Source organism: Strongylocentrotus purpuratus, unplaced genomic scaffold (assembly GCF_000002235.5).
Source record: "Strongylocentrotus purpuratus isolate Spur 01 unplaced genomic scaffold, Spur_5.0 spur5_scaffold_21, whole genome shotgun sequence".
Classification (NCBI taxonomy): domain Eukaryota; kingdom Metazoa; phylum Echinodermata; class Echinoidea; order Camarodonta; family Strongylocentrotidae; genus Strongylocentrotus; species Strongylocentrotus purpuratus.
This window is the reverse complement of record NW_022145607.1, coordinates 42,757,877-42,773,742: the sequence shown is the minus strand read 5'-3', so window position 1 is coordinate 42,773,742 and position 15,866 is coordinate 42,757,877. Positions and strand designations below refer to the sequence as shown.

General features: G+C 35.8%; 1 protein-coding gene and 1 non-coding gene across 2 annotated transcripts; one reads left to right on the top strand and one right to left on the bottom strand.

The window, feature by feature from the left end:
- Positions 1-1,094: 1,094 nt before the first annotated feature.
- On the bottom strand, positions 1,095-15,043 carry LOC576769 (1-acyl-sn-glycerol-3-phosphate acyltransferase gamma). Its single transcript, XM_030994872.1, has 8 exons — positions 14,822-15,043; positions 14,173-14,342; positions 13,313-13,474; positions 7,392-7,545; positions 5,807-5,909; positions 4,303-4,372; positions 3,346-3,559; positions 1,095-2,512 (listed from the first exon to the last, which is right to left on the bottom strand). Exons 1-8 carry the CDS (start codon positions 14,997-14,999, stop codon positions 2,478-2,480), a joined length of 1,086 nt encoding a protein of 361 aa, XP_030850732.1. The 5' UTR covers positions 15,000-15,043; the 3' UTR covers positions 1,095-2,477.
- LOC115928361 lies at positions 10,656-10,812 on the top strand. The gene has a single exon (XR_004066035.1). It is a non-coding gene; the product is annotated as a U12 minor spliceosomal RNA (small nuclear RNA).
- Positions 15,044-15,866: the final 823 nt, after the last annotated feature.

Below are 15,866 nucleotides of genomic sequence, written 5' to 3'. Positions count from 1 at the left end.
TTATGATTTCATTTTCTAGATCATTTCGCACGAATCTATCACTTTTTCCTCGAGTCTTGATGAAAAAGGTACACGTACTGTGAAAAGGTTGGGCAATATTTTGCCCAGTGGTATTGGTAAACGTATAGTAGAGGGTGAAAAAGGGGGATACGAACAGAAACGAGAACGGGACAAGACAGTACTTAACATGACACAATTAGAAGAACACGGTCATAATTCAAAGAGTAGACAATGACGAAAAAGAAGTGAGAGATCGGGGGTATAGAAAATAATACAAAATGATGAGCTGCATGTCGGGTTGAGAAGAAGATGAGGAAAGAGCAATGCGCATTAAAATTAATTTTGTTTATGTCAGATTTATGTTTAGTAACATTCATTGCCTGTTTAATTATTTTCCAGGTATTTTTCATATCATGTTTGTATAATACCAACATATTTTCAAAATATCTTTTCTCTTCCAAACGAATAATCTTAGTCAAAGTATTCTTATAAGATGTAAACGAAACCGAGAACTATCGATGTCTTATTATAACTTAATCACAATTATAATTAATAAATGACACATAGTTGTAAAGCTTAGAACCGCCTCTTTCATTTGTTCAACTCATATGATGCATATTTCACGCATGATTGATTAAAAGCAATTTGAAGAGAGGAAACCAAAAAGTCTTTTAGGCGGATGGTATCTGAATTTCAAAGAGAAAATCACATTTCTAGAAAGTTTATTTTCTGCCCTTTCATATGACACATCAATCAGCAAAAATTAGATTCTTTTTTAAATAGCAATAACACCTATTATTTATCCCTCGCTCTCTCTTTCATCCACCCTTTCTTAGTTTCTTCCTTACTGTCTCTATTTCTCTCTACATTCTTATCCTTCTCTCCCTCTTGTTTATTTCCTGCTCTATTTCCTTCCTTCTTTCATCTCCATCCTCTTTCTACACAGTTTTCTCTCTTTCTTTGTCCATGCAGCTTTCAAACAAATTTGTGAAATCTGACAGTCCCTTTCTCGTGCCCCTCTTTGTCCTTTTTTGTCTAAATTATACAAAAATATAATCTATTCTTATCCAAAAATGATGCAATTTTAAGAGAAATTCATTTAAGCAGCACTTCTTTATTTCAAATTCTATACAGAAAAACAGAAGATTTACCCTGGCCACATGCCTATTTCTGAACAAATACTGTGTACTACACTATAAATTCACTAAAATATTCATTACTCACACTCCATTCGTCTTAACTACAATTAGTGGCAATTCTAGGGCTCTCTGGCACAGGGAAAGATGGGGGGGGGGGGGGGGTGACATAAGCCAGACAACAAATCTGAATCTACGACAAATAAAATAAATAACTAATGAAGTTATCACACTTTTTGGAAAGTTTTATTTTTAATCCAGAATTCTCTGACAAGAAAAAGGACCTGTTATAACATTTTCCTTCTAAGGGTCTAAAATTGCTGAATTTTAGCCATGCTAACCCAGTTTTGCTGAGGGCATGCAACCCCTGGGCCTACCATTGCATGAAATAGTTCATCTTTGAATGAATATCAACTCATAAAAAAAATAGTTACACATTTTTTTGTAATCAGAAAACAGACAAAATGTTAACAAAATCATTTTTTTTTTTTTTTTTTTTGAAATCCACAGCAGGCATCAACAATATCTTAATATCATGAAAAATGAATATACAATCAGTCTTCTAGCTTGATAGATTGGAGGTAATATTGGAGCGCAATAAGCACTCTGGGTGGTGGCTATACAAATCCAATACTATTACAACTGTACAATGAAACCTGCTTTAGCAACCGTCTTTACAGTAAGACCACCTGTCCATAAAGACTGCTTTCCTTGTCTCCCTTGAGTGAGATGTATATACAGGATTCACTTTATCATATACTAACTTTAAGTTTATGCCTTGGCTAGCTTCAGACTTATCATAATGACTTGTGACTTTAAATACAATTCAGACATGGAATTTCAGTGCAAGTTGGCAAGAACTCTAAAAAATGTCATGCCATTCAAAATTTCACATTAAATAAACATGGAATTTCAGTGCAAGTTCGCAAGGATTCTAAAAAGTGTCATGCCATTCAAAATTTCACATTAAATAAAGATGGAATTTCAGTGCAAGTTGGCAAGGACTCTAAAAAATGTCATGCCATTCAAAATTTCACATTACATAAACATGGAATTTCAGTGCAAGTTGGCAAGTACTCTAAAAAATGTCATGCCATTCAAAATTTCACATTAAATAAACATGGAATTTCAGTGCAAGTTGGCAAGTACTCTAAAAAATGTCATGCCATTCAAAATTTCACATTAAATAAACAATACCCAAGTACTCTACATACCTTTATCAAAATGTTAAATACTAAATCTATGGTTAAGCTCTTCTTTTTGTACTGTGATTTTTATTGTTCTTTCATTTAAATTGAACCAACATTATTTTGTTTTGTCCTTCAACCGTAAGATGAGGTCTCAGTAGATTGCATGTCTGCCTGAAAAACGGTAGACTGTATGAAAAGAAGGGGGAGAAATATAAGAAAATAAAGACGCTGCATAATTGCGTATATAGATCATACAGCACATAAATATTCCTTTCTTATAAAATCCATTCATAATTAACGATACACATTACACAATACTTCATATCATGGGCGTTAATCCTTACGTAATGCCTATTGTTCAGGGGGGAAATCCCCTCCTGAACAATAGGTATTACGTAAGGATTTAAGCCCATGCTTCATATGCCATATGAAATACATGTAAATAGTTTTATCATTAAAATGATACAAAATAATTGTTTATAATCCACACTCTACTAATTTACTTTTATTCTGTCATCCATCGTTATGTAAATAGCTGCTGTATTAAACAGATTGCAATCAAACTCTACACATGCCAGGGTTTACATCAGATTCATAGAATGTGTTTATGTATTTCTAAAGTATGCATATTTGTCATGGAGTTAGCTCTTCCCCAAACATTTCTTTGTGTACTATCCAGCTGACTGCCTAACAGGTGTCAACACAGTGTTCATTCATATTAAGAACCTTCTGGATCTCACAAAAGGGGAAGTGTTGGAAACATTCTATAAGGTAGGCCTACCTTTGAAAGGGATCACAAGTAACTTAAATAATAATTGTAATTATGATTAATAACTTCAATCATTGTCACATTATTTCAATTACACAATCAACTATTATTTCTCTCCCAATACATTTTCAAACATAAGCAACAACACAGAACCTTTTGCAAGGATATTAGGTTTAAAGGGAATAACATTATAAACCTTGCCTCTCTACAAATCTATTAAAAAAAAAAAAAAGACATCTGTATTACTTACTTGCATAGAGCACTGCTGCTGGGATAAGCACTTTCAAGATAGACCCAGAGATGACTATCATAGAGGTGTAGTAAAGGATTGGTAATCCAATAAGAAGCGCCCATCCACTCACAACATATAGAGAGAGTCTTGGACAAGGGAAGCCATGCATTGATCGCTGTGCATCAAATCCTTCAAAGGTGTCATGCTGAAGGAAGTAGTCAAAAGCTTTGTCCTGTAAAAGGAACAATATGTGAAGAGTGAGATAGTAAGATGGACAGAGAAACAAAGAGAGAGAGAGAGAGAGAGAGAGAGAGAGAGAGAGAGAGAAATAGAGAATGACGGGAAAAAGAGAAGGAGAAAAAGATAGATAGGAAGAGAGAGAGGGAGAAAGGGTGCATGTGCATGTGTGTGTGTGTGTGTGTGTGTGAGAGAGATCATGGAAGTTATAGAGTGAGGGAGAGAGAGAGAGATAGAATTAGAGGGGAAAAGAAGAGACAGGTTGATAAAGGAACATACAAAGATAGGGTGGAGAGGGAGACACAGAGGGAGAGATGGAATAAGAGAATGAAAAGGAGAGAGACATAGAAAGAAAGAAGGGTAAAAACAGTGGGAGATATGTGGATTAAAGGGGATTAGAGAGAGAAAGAGGAAGAAGGAGATATACGTAGAGAAAAGAGAGGGGGTAGACAATTGGTGATGTATACAATTGGAGAAAAAAGGAAGGAGAAATTGGGAGAGAGTGAAAGGGGGGGGGGGGAATGAAATAGAATTGGACAGAGGGATACATTTTATTCTGATCTTTGTAACAACTACATCTGTTGCACACATACAATTTAAAGTTCATATAATTTACATCAACTATTGAACATTTACATGGATTTTCACCACATTGACAGGCCAGGCCCTAAAAGCAGAATTTAGTAGTAAAATCACAGGACTGATCATGATAAAGCAAACAAGATAAGGGGCCTTTACCTTTCCTCTGTACATCTCATGGCAAAACTCATCCTCTGATCCAGAAGGGACATCATCTAAAGGGAATCTCCTGTTTGGATTATTATTGAAAGCTAAATTAATCTTATTTTCACAACAACTTTTGTTTGCAATATAATAATGGGTATAACAATGGTGGTTTCTTATGCCATGCACATGTCTATCACATTGTGTTTCTCTTGGTGTTCAAACTTTATTACCCTGGTCATGGCTATCGGCCAAATATGTAGTGCTCTGGTACATCGGGTACTGAGGCACACCTGGGTAGGTGGAGGGGAGTGATGTGTATTAGCGTCTTGCTAAAAACTTTGGAATTCCATTTTTATGCTACTTTATGATTCTTCTCTTGAGTCGTGAATTTGTGATCGAGGAGAAAGTCTGGGATCTTTTAAAGGTTGGATGTAATACTGAATATCATACTACGAGAGGGGAACTTGTTTGCTTTGTTCTTTAAAAAGATGAGGCAGTTGGGGGTTGGAGCCAGTTGTGCATACTCCTGTGTTGGAATAATGGTGGAGCACAGATCTCATGACCAGTAACTCGAAACTAAGCTAAAAAACAAGTGGTCTTTGATTTGGCAAATGACAATTAGCATCAAATTTAAAATAACTTTGATATACTTTATTAATGAAAAAAAACCCACCAAATAATACATACAATTCATTAAAATTGTTTTGCATGAAATGATTTTAAAAATGTATATTGGAACATACAAAAAAGGCAATGTCACATGAGTCAACATTATGAATATTTTTTATAAATGTAATGCGTCCTGGGAGAAATTTCAATAGTTTAAACATATTTGTGGCTTACACCCAGTAATTAAGATCTGCAATTGAAAAAATTTTTTTTGGAACCAGCGGGATTTAAATCTGCCATCTACTGCTATGGCGGACTAATGAATATTAATAAGTCAGAATGAATCAGGAGAGCTTGGGTATTTGTTTCTAATTCATTGTGACTGTGCCATGGACGAGTGATGGCCTGGTGGTAGAGTCGCTGCCGGGTAATCAGTAGATGGCAGGTTCAAATCCCGCTGGTTCCAAGATGTTTTCTGACTTGTTTTTCAATTACAGATTGATCAATCAATCTTATTTACTGGGTGTAAGCCACAAATATGTTTAAACTATTATGAATATTACTCTCTCAGATATTACTGTAAGTAATACTTATTAATAAGAAGTTGCTTATTCATGACAAAACCCAAATGCTTCCTGTAGCAGCAGAGAGGAGAAATAAAATTATTCTAGAAATGAGATCATATACTAGGTGAAATATTATACAAATTATTAGGGATTATTACAAATGTATCATGACAAGGTTGCCATTCAAGATTTATAGCCATCGGCTACAAGTGGCGGCTAGACATCGCTCTGTTTTTAGATTTATTGGTTGCATTGGTGAGCTATCAAAGTTTGGTTTACTCTTCAAACCATACTTGACAGAATGCGTGCAAGAAGATAGACGATGACATTGAGAACTGTACCTTGCATAAACATGACAGTCAGACTTCTTGCCACAGAGTACATCATAGAGTGTTGGAGCCTTGCCACCCTCATACGCCAGTGTTGCATCATATATTTGGACGTCTAGTAGAGTAATGCAATTAGATAAAACATTTGAAATTTGGCTATTGGAACTATAGAAACTTGAGGGTATTACCTATACTCAGTCATTTGTGTGTGCGGCTGAGCTGCACAAGGCCGGATGGTTATGTATTTATAATACCGAGCACAGTGCCTGGAATTTTCTGGTATTGTGCACAGTAAATTTATGATCATAAGGCCCTGCACTACTAAGATCCACACAAGCATTACTGCAGAATGTCCTTAAATTATCTGTATCATGTAACTTTGAAATTATGTTGAAAACATATGGAAACTCATTCAAAAAGATAATGGTCTCATCGTTTTCCTAGTTCATACCATGTGCAATCATATTCTAATTACATATAATTAATCCATGTTAATGTTTATATATGAAATATGTGTTTTAAAATCAAATATTTATTTGAAATGATAATTATAATTAGTGTCCACTTTGATATCTTAAGGATTATTTAACAAATAGAAAACAATATGTTAATTTCAACTGTCTTAATTCGTATTTACTTTCCGTTAATTTTGGTGTTCCCCAAGGCTCCATTTTAGGCCCACTTTTATTTCTTTTATACATTAATGATTTATGGCTCAAGGCATGGGCACACAGAGGATTTTTTTATGTTGGGAACCGGGGTAAAATGCAATAAATTATTGAAAAATTATTGCATTTTCTGTTTTTTATTTTATTTATGGAAACTGCCCCCTACCCTAGCCCCCGCTGCGTACAGTCATGATACAGTGACAAAGCAATGGCCTCGTAACTGTGAGGCCCCAGGATCAAAACAGTGTTTATGTGCTATATTAGACCCCTTTTGTGGGGCATTAATCCTCATTAGTGTCATTTATGACTTAAGGGCGTAGGCCCCTATTTAATATGCATAGAAGCATACGCATGCTTTAGCAGTCACGCAAAACACACATTTGCAAATTATTATTCAATAAAATCTGAGAATGTATACTTTTATTTAGATCTATTATTTTTAAATTATTTTTAAAATAATTCCATAAATTGGGGTAAAACAAAATATTCCACCTATATTAGCGACAGTATATATGATTATGTTTTATTTGAAAACACAGAAATAAAAACAAACAAACAAAAACAAAATATATATTTTTAATATCATAAAATGCCAAATTTACCAAGGAAAATACTTTGGCAGGATTGATCCCATTCAACTCTTTTCATGCCACATAAATAATCTCTGGGCCACATTGTATCTAGCATGGGATAGGCTCCAGGATTATTCAAATTTTTTTCAAGTACAAGATGACTCTATACCAGTGTTAAAAGTAGTGAATCAAGACCAGAAATGGGTGAATTTGCAAGGCCATTGTGATGCACAAAGCTATCCTAGCTTCCATCGATTGGTGCCTATGTTTGTCTGTAAATTGTTTATGTAAAGATGAGTAACTGTGGAGTGAGGCAAAGGAAGCGACGGAAATGTTAATGGAAATACATGTACTCACTTTTTCCTCTGAAAGCCTGCACACACAGACCAAAACCTTTGGTCCTTGGTATCAGATGATGCTTCAGCTCAGGGAGTCCCCTCTCTCTCGCAAAAGCCTGACTAAGCCGGTACTTTTCCTCTGTGTATCTTGTCCCTTCACAAAATATGACGGTCTGTGAAAAATAGGAAAGAAGAAAAACATGATGTAATAACGATATAATCATAATCATCATCATCATATATTAGTAGGAGACCAGCCTGTAGGTCCCGTGACCAATCTCTGGGAACAAAGGTTTGAAAGTGTTTTTGAGTTCCCTGATGAATACCTAACAATTTTGACTTGGGCTGCCCCCTTGAAAATCCCAGGCATTTTCGTGAGGGGTCAACAAATGTCACACAGGGATAGAAATTCAAGTAGTTCCAATCGTGTCAATATGCATATCAAATTACTCGTCTGGTCATGAGGATTCCAAAAATGTATAGTTTGCTATACCTCCAACCTTAAACGAGGGCGCTATGGTAAAAAACGTTGAAAGGTCAACACACTTTTGACTGGTGGTCAAATTCACCAACACAGTGAACCTTATTAAATTGCATATCAAATCACTCGTCTGGTCATAGGGATTCCAAAAATATATAGGTTGTTATACCTTCGACCTTAAATGAGGGCGTTATGGTCAAAAAGGTCAATGCACTTTAGAAATTCACCAACACAGTTAACATCGTCCGATTCTAATGATTTTAGTGTCTAATAATATGTTTTCTGACATAATAAATTCAACTACGCAACTTTTAAAATCAAAAGTGGTTGCCATAACCTTGAAATTCCCCCCCAAACCCATGGATAAGAAGTTGTTGGTTGTTTGTCACCGAAACGGCAGCTATTTTGAATGGACATGGTCAAGGTAAGTACTTTTACTTTTGAAAGTTGTATAGTTGAATTTGCCATGTCAGAAAACATATTATTAGACACTAAAATCATTAGAATCGGACGATGTTAACTGTGTTGGTGAATTTCTAAAGTGCATTGACCTTTTTGACCATAACGCCCTCATTTAAGGTCGGAGGTATAACAACCTATATATTTTTGGAATCCTTATGACCAGACGGGTGATTTGATATGCAATTTAATAAGGTTCACTGTGTTGGTGAATTTGACCACCAGTCAAAAGTGTGTTGACCTTTCAACGTTTTTTACCATAGCGCCCTCGTTTAAGGTTGGAGGTATAGCAAACTATACATTTTTGGAATCCTCATGACCAGACGAGTAATTTGATATGCATATTGACACGATTGGAACTACTTGAATTTCTATCCCTGTGTGACCTTTGTTGACCCCTCACGAAAATGCCTGGGATTTTCAAGGGGGCAGCCCAAGTCAAAATTGTTCGGTATTCATCAGGGAACTCAAAAACACTTTCAAACCTTTGTTCCCAGAGATTGGTCACGGGACCTACAGGCTGGTCTCCTACTATATTAAATGTATAGACCAGATTTGGAAACGACCCCTCTCAAAAATAAAATGTGGTGGTGGCAGTGGTTATTTTACTGCTAAGAAAGCATAAATGCTTGTTACTAAGCAACCAGATATCCGAGGGTTTAGATTCTCTCCGAGGGACCTGATAATGAGGATTAATGCCTTACCAAAGGGCACTAGCGCATTGCCTTGGTTCGAACCTGGATTACCGAATTACGAGACCACAGCTCTACCGACTGAGCTATTGCGCCATGGCAAGTAGAAGCTCTTATCACCAATCATGTGATAGAAATAAAATAAAATATAAGAGCCTGTGGTTATTATACTATCTGTTAAGAGTGTCAGATGGGCATTAACTCAACAGAAGGCATGTGGTCTATTTTGCATTAATTGGTTCTCCATGCACCTTCCGTAGGTCACTATAGGTAGTATAATAGGAAAACAGGCATTACTCCAACCCCTAATAATTGAGTAACACTACTATACATAATAACCTTGATTAATGGAAATTCATATATATATTCCACTACCTGGTCTGGTACATGATCTTCTGTCATGAGTCCTACATGTACTTTCTTTCAATTAAGGCACATGATCACTCATGAATCTAAAATTTCTGACTAATTTCTTTATGAATGATCTAAGTTGAAAAAAAAGAATAAATGACAACATGGTGCCAAATGAAATATCCACCTCAGCGACCTTTGACCCAAATCTAATCAGGTTATCTGATAATGGAGATGCTTATAAAGGCCTTTGCATTTCACATGGTGCTTGAGTTGATGTGAAAAGGGGCAAGATTGGGGGGGGGGGGGTGGGGGGAGGGTACATTCAATGTCATGTTACTTGACCTCTGCAACCTTTGACCTCATCAAAATATTAAGAAGTTTATCTCCCACTGGCAATAGCTTAAAGGTAAAGACCAGTTATGGTCATGCGATTGCATTGTGAAAGAAACGTTGTGGAATCGATCAGAAAAGGTTGATCATCTAGCATCTAGCATCTGCGAGGTTCTGGAATCATCAAAATGATAAGAAATTTGGCCCATTCTTCGTAAAGTTACAAGCACTATACACAGAAAGATGTATATGGGACTACCCTATATCTCTCACAGACCATGAGAGAAACAAATTTACCAAATATATGAATTAGTAGGCGGTTTCCCGGCAAATTTTTTATCATCATGTATTAGTCAAAACATATTCTTTCACATGATTGGTAATGAGAGCTTCCATTTCATTTTTTGAAATTGGGGCGTTTCCAATACTGGTCTTTACCTTTAAACATGAATTCATGACAAAACAGACATTTGATGTAACTTGTAAGCAGTTGTAAATTTTATTTTAACTGATCATTGTGACCTTTTACCTGTAACCTTACCTTCCAAAATCTTAACATTATTGCCTCATATGTATCATGCATAGTTATTTAATTTATAATCAATACAATTATATCAGTTGGGAATACTTTGGTTTATTGAAATTAAAAATGAAGCACTCATCTTGCACACATGGCTTGCCATAGACTCATGAATATGTATGAATGTTATGAATATATGCATCTTACCTGGACTTTCAAATACTAAAGCCAACTTTGGAGCAAAATGCCTATAAATAATTGTAAAAGCAAAACCAAAAAGCAAATTTCTGTTACTGTTAGTGTAAATAATGTATAATTAAGATATCATACTCATACTGAATTAGAATTGGTGAAGTAAATCTGGAATATCATCCCATCTATTTTTACTAACCGCTGCAAAAACCATCTATATTTTAGGTGGGCTTGCTGCCTGGACAATCATCAAGTATGCCTTAAACTAATGAGTAAGGAAAATAACGAGCCTAGGTAGCCCTAGGTTCCACGGCTAAATAGTCTGTGAGGAATTTCTCTTGAGGGAACAGGTAGCCCTTGGGGTGACCCATCTTACTTTGGTGGGATGCACCATGATGGGCTTATCTTCCCGCCTCCCTCTAAAATATTCTAAAGAAAGAGCAATACAAATTTCAAGGTTTTGTGAACTTGGCAGGCATAAACCCTCATCAGTCGTAATGCATAACAATGGGTATGAGCTAGGATGGGCCCTGTTTTGTAGCTGCTCCTGACAGAGTTGGGCTCTGCTCAAGACTTGATGGAATTTTCAAATGAGAATCGAAAATATCACTGTGACGTAATGCCGGACAACTCTCCAATTTCCATTTTTTTTTTTTTTATTCCTACTTGATAATTAAAAAAAAAAAAAATACTAGTAAATTGCCATGGTTTACGGAAGCGTGTGTGAAAAAGCTTTAATTTCTTTGTTTGGTTAATTGGTTCAAATATGAGAAATTTTCAGTTAAAGCTTCGCAGCACTCAACAAGCTCTCTCATCATCATCATCATTATCATTACCATCATCATTGCTACCATCATCAGCAGCCAGTGATTACAGGTTAAAAAATCTGCTGCTTAAAAATGAGATATTTGATACTAAATCAAATCTTAATTGGGGAAGTATCAAGCATTATCTTACCTTTGTTTCCTCCTCCAAAGTATATTAAAACCAAAACCCGGTTCAAAACTTCTCCTCCAGCATTTTTAAATGTCAAGTGACCTTTATGAGCATGAATAGAAAAGCAAAGCAATAATAACTATAAGAGAGAAATGGATAAAATAATGAATATTAATGTTTGTTGAGATCGAGCCAAAAGAGCATTTATTTCCTAGTATTTAGGATATGATTTTATGACCATTCGGCTCTTAGTAGAGGAAATGAGCATGAAGTTTAGATAAGCCATATATTGATGGAGATAATATAAACTAAAATAAAGAATAAATGCTTTAAAAGGAACTATATAGTATCTTGACATTGATAAGCTAATATGTTCTGTTGTAGTACACAAGAAAGAATATTTTTACAAATCTAACAAAAGTATAGTAAGATTTGTTCACATTACGTAGCTTCACAACTAATGAGCCAATTCTGGATATTGAGAAAATAAAAGTTTTTCTCCACAAAAAAAAAAATAATTTGGGAAGTTTAAATCCTCTTTGATATTGTGATGGGGAACAAAACAGTGATATTATTTGAACAGGAACCATACGACTTATTTAAATAATAATAAATTGGTAATAAATTATGTTTCTATAGCGCTTTATGAAATGTTTCTAAGTGCTTGAAATAGCCAAAATAGTAAAAATGATAACAACACTCAAACGTTGAAGGGTAGTACAAGGTTAAACAAGACTGTAGGTCAGCAAAGCAGAGGCCATGCACGTACTTGATGGTGTCTAAACCCCACCCCAAAATCATATGTACACGTACTTGATGGTTTCTAAACCCCACCCCTAAATCTGACATGTCAATAAGAGATGAAAGCAGGGGGACAATGTACAACGTGCACTTGACCCCGTTCTTCTAAACCCATCTTACTTAGCTTGAGTACAGGGAAATATGCCCAAACTCCTCAAAACATGTATTTGTGTGCACTTGGCACTTGACTAGGATGGCGGCCTCAAAAAAAAAATAAAGGTAAAACTTAAACTGAAAAATTGTTTAAACGATGAAAAGAAGCACTTGAAATATGTGATGAGTCTGCCTCTCTTGTTGCTTGCTTAAGTAACGTAGTTAATAAAAATGAGATAAGCCTCTTTCTGCTTGTAATTTAGAGAGAGATTTCCATTTACCACATTAATGCCTACATAAGTGATAACCCGTTTTCATGAGGTAGGATTGTTACATTTGTTTTGGCAACCACCCCCCCCCCTTCCTTCCTTTTATTCAAAGGTCAGAACCTGAAAATAATATTGTGATAAGATAAGAATGAGAGTAAACAGAAATCAGCTCATATGCTATCTCTTGTACAGTGTAACAAGGTCAAATGTCAGATTATCTTACGAGCAAACATGGAGCACACAGATTGAAAAGGAAGTTTGTTCAAGACTCAAATAAAAGATTTCATATGCAACATACAATGGGTTTTGCAAACAGCAAAAATAAATAAGATAGGCTATGCAAACAAGCAAATACGATAAATGCACACACAAAAATCAAATGCAATGTGTAATGCTATTATATGAATTAAATTGAAAAAGGGAAGATGAAAAAGCAGTGACAAAAAAAAGACCAGTATAAGAAAACAATAATGATAAAGTACATGCATAACATTCAAAATGTAGTAGCTAAATTACAGTGATGAACATTTTGCAAGAATGAAGATGCTAAACCATAACATGTTTGGCAAACAAGCAGCAAATGAAAGAAGCACACACACTTAGAGAACCTTGTTTTGGGACGATAAGGGTAAGATATTACTTTAGCAACTTCACCTAATCGAACAGATCATTTTTGTAGATTGTCTTTAAATACTTCAACTGACCTAAGTTATAAATATGAGAGTGAATTGATGCAAAACAATCAAATGAAAACAAGAAAACAAACAAATAAACAAGCAAAAGAGAGGGCTAATAATGGCACTGTATTCTTACTGTAGTTGGAAAGTGAAATGAGGTGATGTTTCGTAGTTGCTTCAAAAGGTTCTCCTTGTCCTTAGTGTAATTCCTCTTGACAAAAGGTTGTTCAGTGAGATAGAAGGACAAGCCCATGATGGGAACGTACTTCAGCTCATCCTTCATGCATGCTTTGCCACCCTGGTAGAAGAATAAGAAGTGAACATTAAGATAGTTCATAGATTACGAGGGGGACAAAGGATGGGAGTGAACCCCCCCCCCCCCCCCCCATGAGCATTATAAACTTAAAAATCAAGCTTTTTTCAATGGGGAAAAATATCCTCTTTCACTTCAGAACTTTGTGAAGACCAATTGGAGTGTTTTTTTTTACTTATGATGTTTCAATGTTTATTAACGCATGAGAAAGGGAGAAGGGGGAATTGAAATAAAGATTACACAAATCACAAGCACAAATTACTACATCATTGAAGAGTGTGGCAAATGTAGATAAATTGTGTATGTCTTGCCAAAGGATATTTTTTCTTTTCAGTTAAATTATTTAAACAAGGTTGCCTCTTCAGATAATAAAGTGCTTGAAGGCCCAAACATACCAAACACGTTTAGTAACGTGTTTGTGGCTGTGGTTTGAACCCTGTACCTTGTGATCCACAGTCTGGTGAGTTATCCACTAGACCCACAAACCTCTACTCCTATCCCACTCACCGGTAGAAGGTTGAACCCTGTACCTTTTGATCCACAGTCTGGTGAGTTATCCATTAGACCACAAAACCTCTACTCCTATCCCACTCACCGGTAAAAGGTTGAACCCTGTACCTTTTGATCCACAGTCTGGTGACTTATCCACTAGACCACAAAACCTCTACTTGTATCCCACTCACCGGTAGAAGGTTGAACCTTGCACCAACCTGCCAAGTGATGATCCAATCAACGTCACTTCGGTGGTTGAGGACAAATAAGCAGTCATCTTTACCAATGAATGGAAGATCCTCGTCCTTACAATGAATAAATAGCTGCGATCCAGACCAATGGTCTACCAACCAAACATACTCTGCAACCAAATGATAAACTGAATTTTTAGTTAAGTACTTGTGATTGTGAAAGGTTGTGCCTGACTTTAAAACTGTGAATTGACTAAGATTCTAGATAACATTTCATTTCTTATTTAGGCATACAGTACATAATACAAGACCATATTTGCATGAATGTTTATATGTGTATCTCTTAACATAAAAATCCTCCCATTCCCATCCATCTTTTTGTAATCTTTATTTCAATCCCCCTCCCCCCCCCCCCTTGCTCTTTTCTAAACTGCATAGAGTAATTTCTCAAATTAGTTGCATTGCAAGCACATTGATTTCAGTGGTCAAATATTCTTTTTCTCTGAAAAAGGAATAATATAGCAGATATACCAGTTCCCACAAAAAGGAAGCCTACAATGCGATTTGCAATTAATCACGTTTGGTAGTTTTATCTTCTCCATTTTACTTTTGGAAGGGGAGGTGCAGTAATATTGCTGGCTATACTCACGTAACCAGAAGAGTTTTATGAGCCCTCCATTGGCGTTCCGATACCAGCGTCTGCTGAAGGGCCATACGATGAGGGTGCAGCACTGTAGAGCTACCACGATAAGACCGCTGATGATAAATATACACCACAGACAAATATGGGTCAGGGTTGACTGCTTCAGGATATTGATTAATCCCATGATAGTGAAGTCTGAATGGAAGAGAAACAAAGCAGAATGTTATTACAAGTGACAACTTTGTAAATAATTATTAAAAAAGGAGAAGAAAAAGAGATCAGCAAAAGAATACTGCATGTAGAGATATCCATAAGCAGGTCAATAAGTAATTATTGAGAGGAAAGAAATATTTTCGCAGCCTCTGCTGAATTGAATGTTAAATTATAATTATATAAACATATCATATTTCTTTAACAATTGTTTCAACATAAAAACATAAAATAATCAAGAGTCCGTGTGATTCCTCAGACTTCACTAATAAATAAACTACGCAAAAACTAGATCTCAGGGGTGTTAGTGAACGCTAGAAAAAAAAAGGTTTTAGAAATCCGAGCGAAGCGAGGTGTTAGTGCTTAATTCAAAACCAGATTTACATCGATCTCAGGGACTGTCCATTTTTGGAAGAAAAAACAATCATGATAAAAAAATTATTTAAAAAAAAAAATGTCTGGAAAAATAATAATTAGGAAACCGATTTAAATCAAGAAATTAACAGGCCTGTAGATCTAGTACTAAAATGGACATGAACTTGACATATTATTAACTGACTACTGACTGAGTGATAGACATTTCATTTTTTAATTCAAGCCCATGCACTAATTCCACTCCTACAATGCATGAGGTCTAACCATAACAATATCATCTAAATCCAGATTGTAAGAAGTCTGGACAAGGATGTGTGATGTGACCAGTGCAGCAACCTCTCCTCTGTATCTAAGCAGACGACATGACTAGTCGTCACTAACACTCCACTGGAGTGTCTGTTCACCCCCATTCTCCGCCGCCGCACCAGAGCCAGTAGGCGCTTTAGTAACGAGACGGTACGCACAG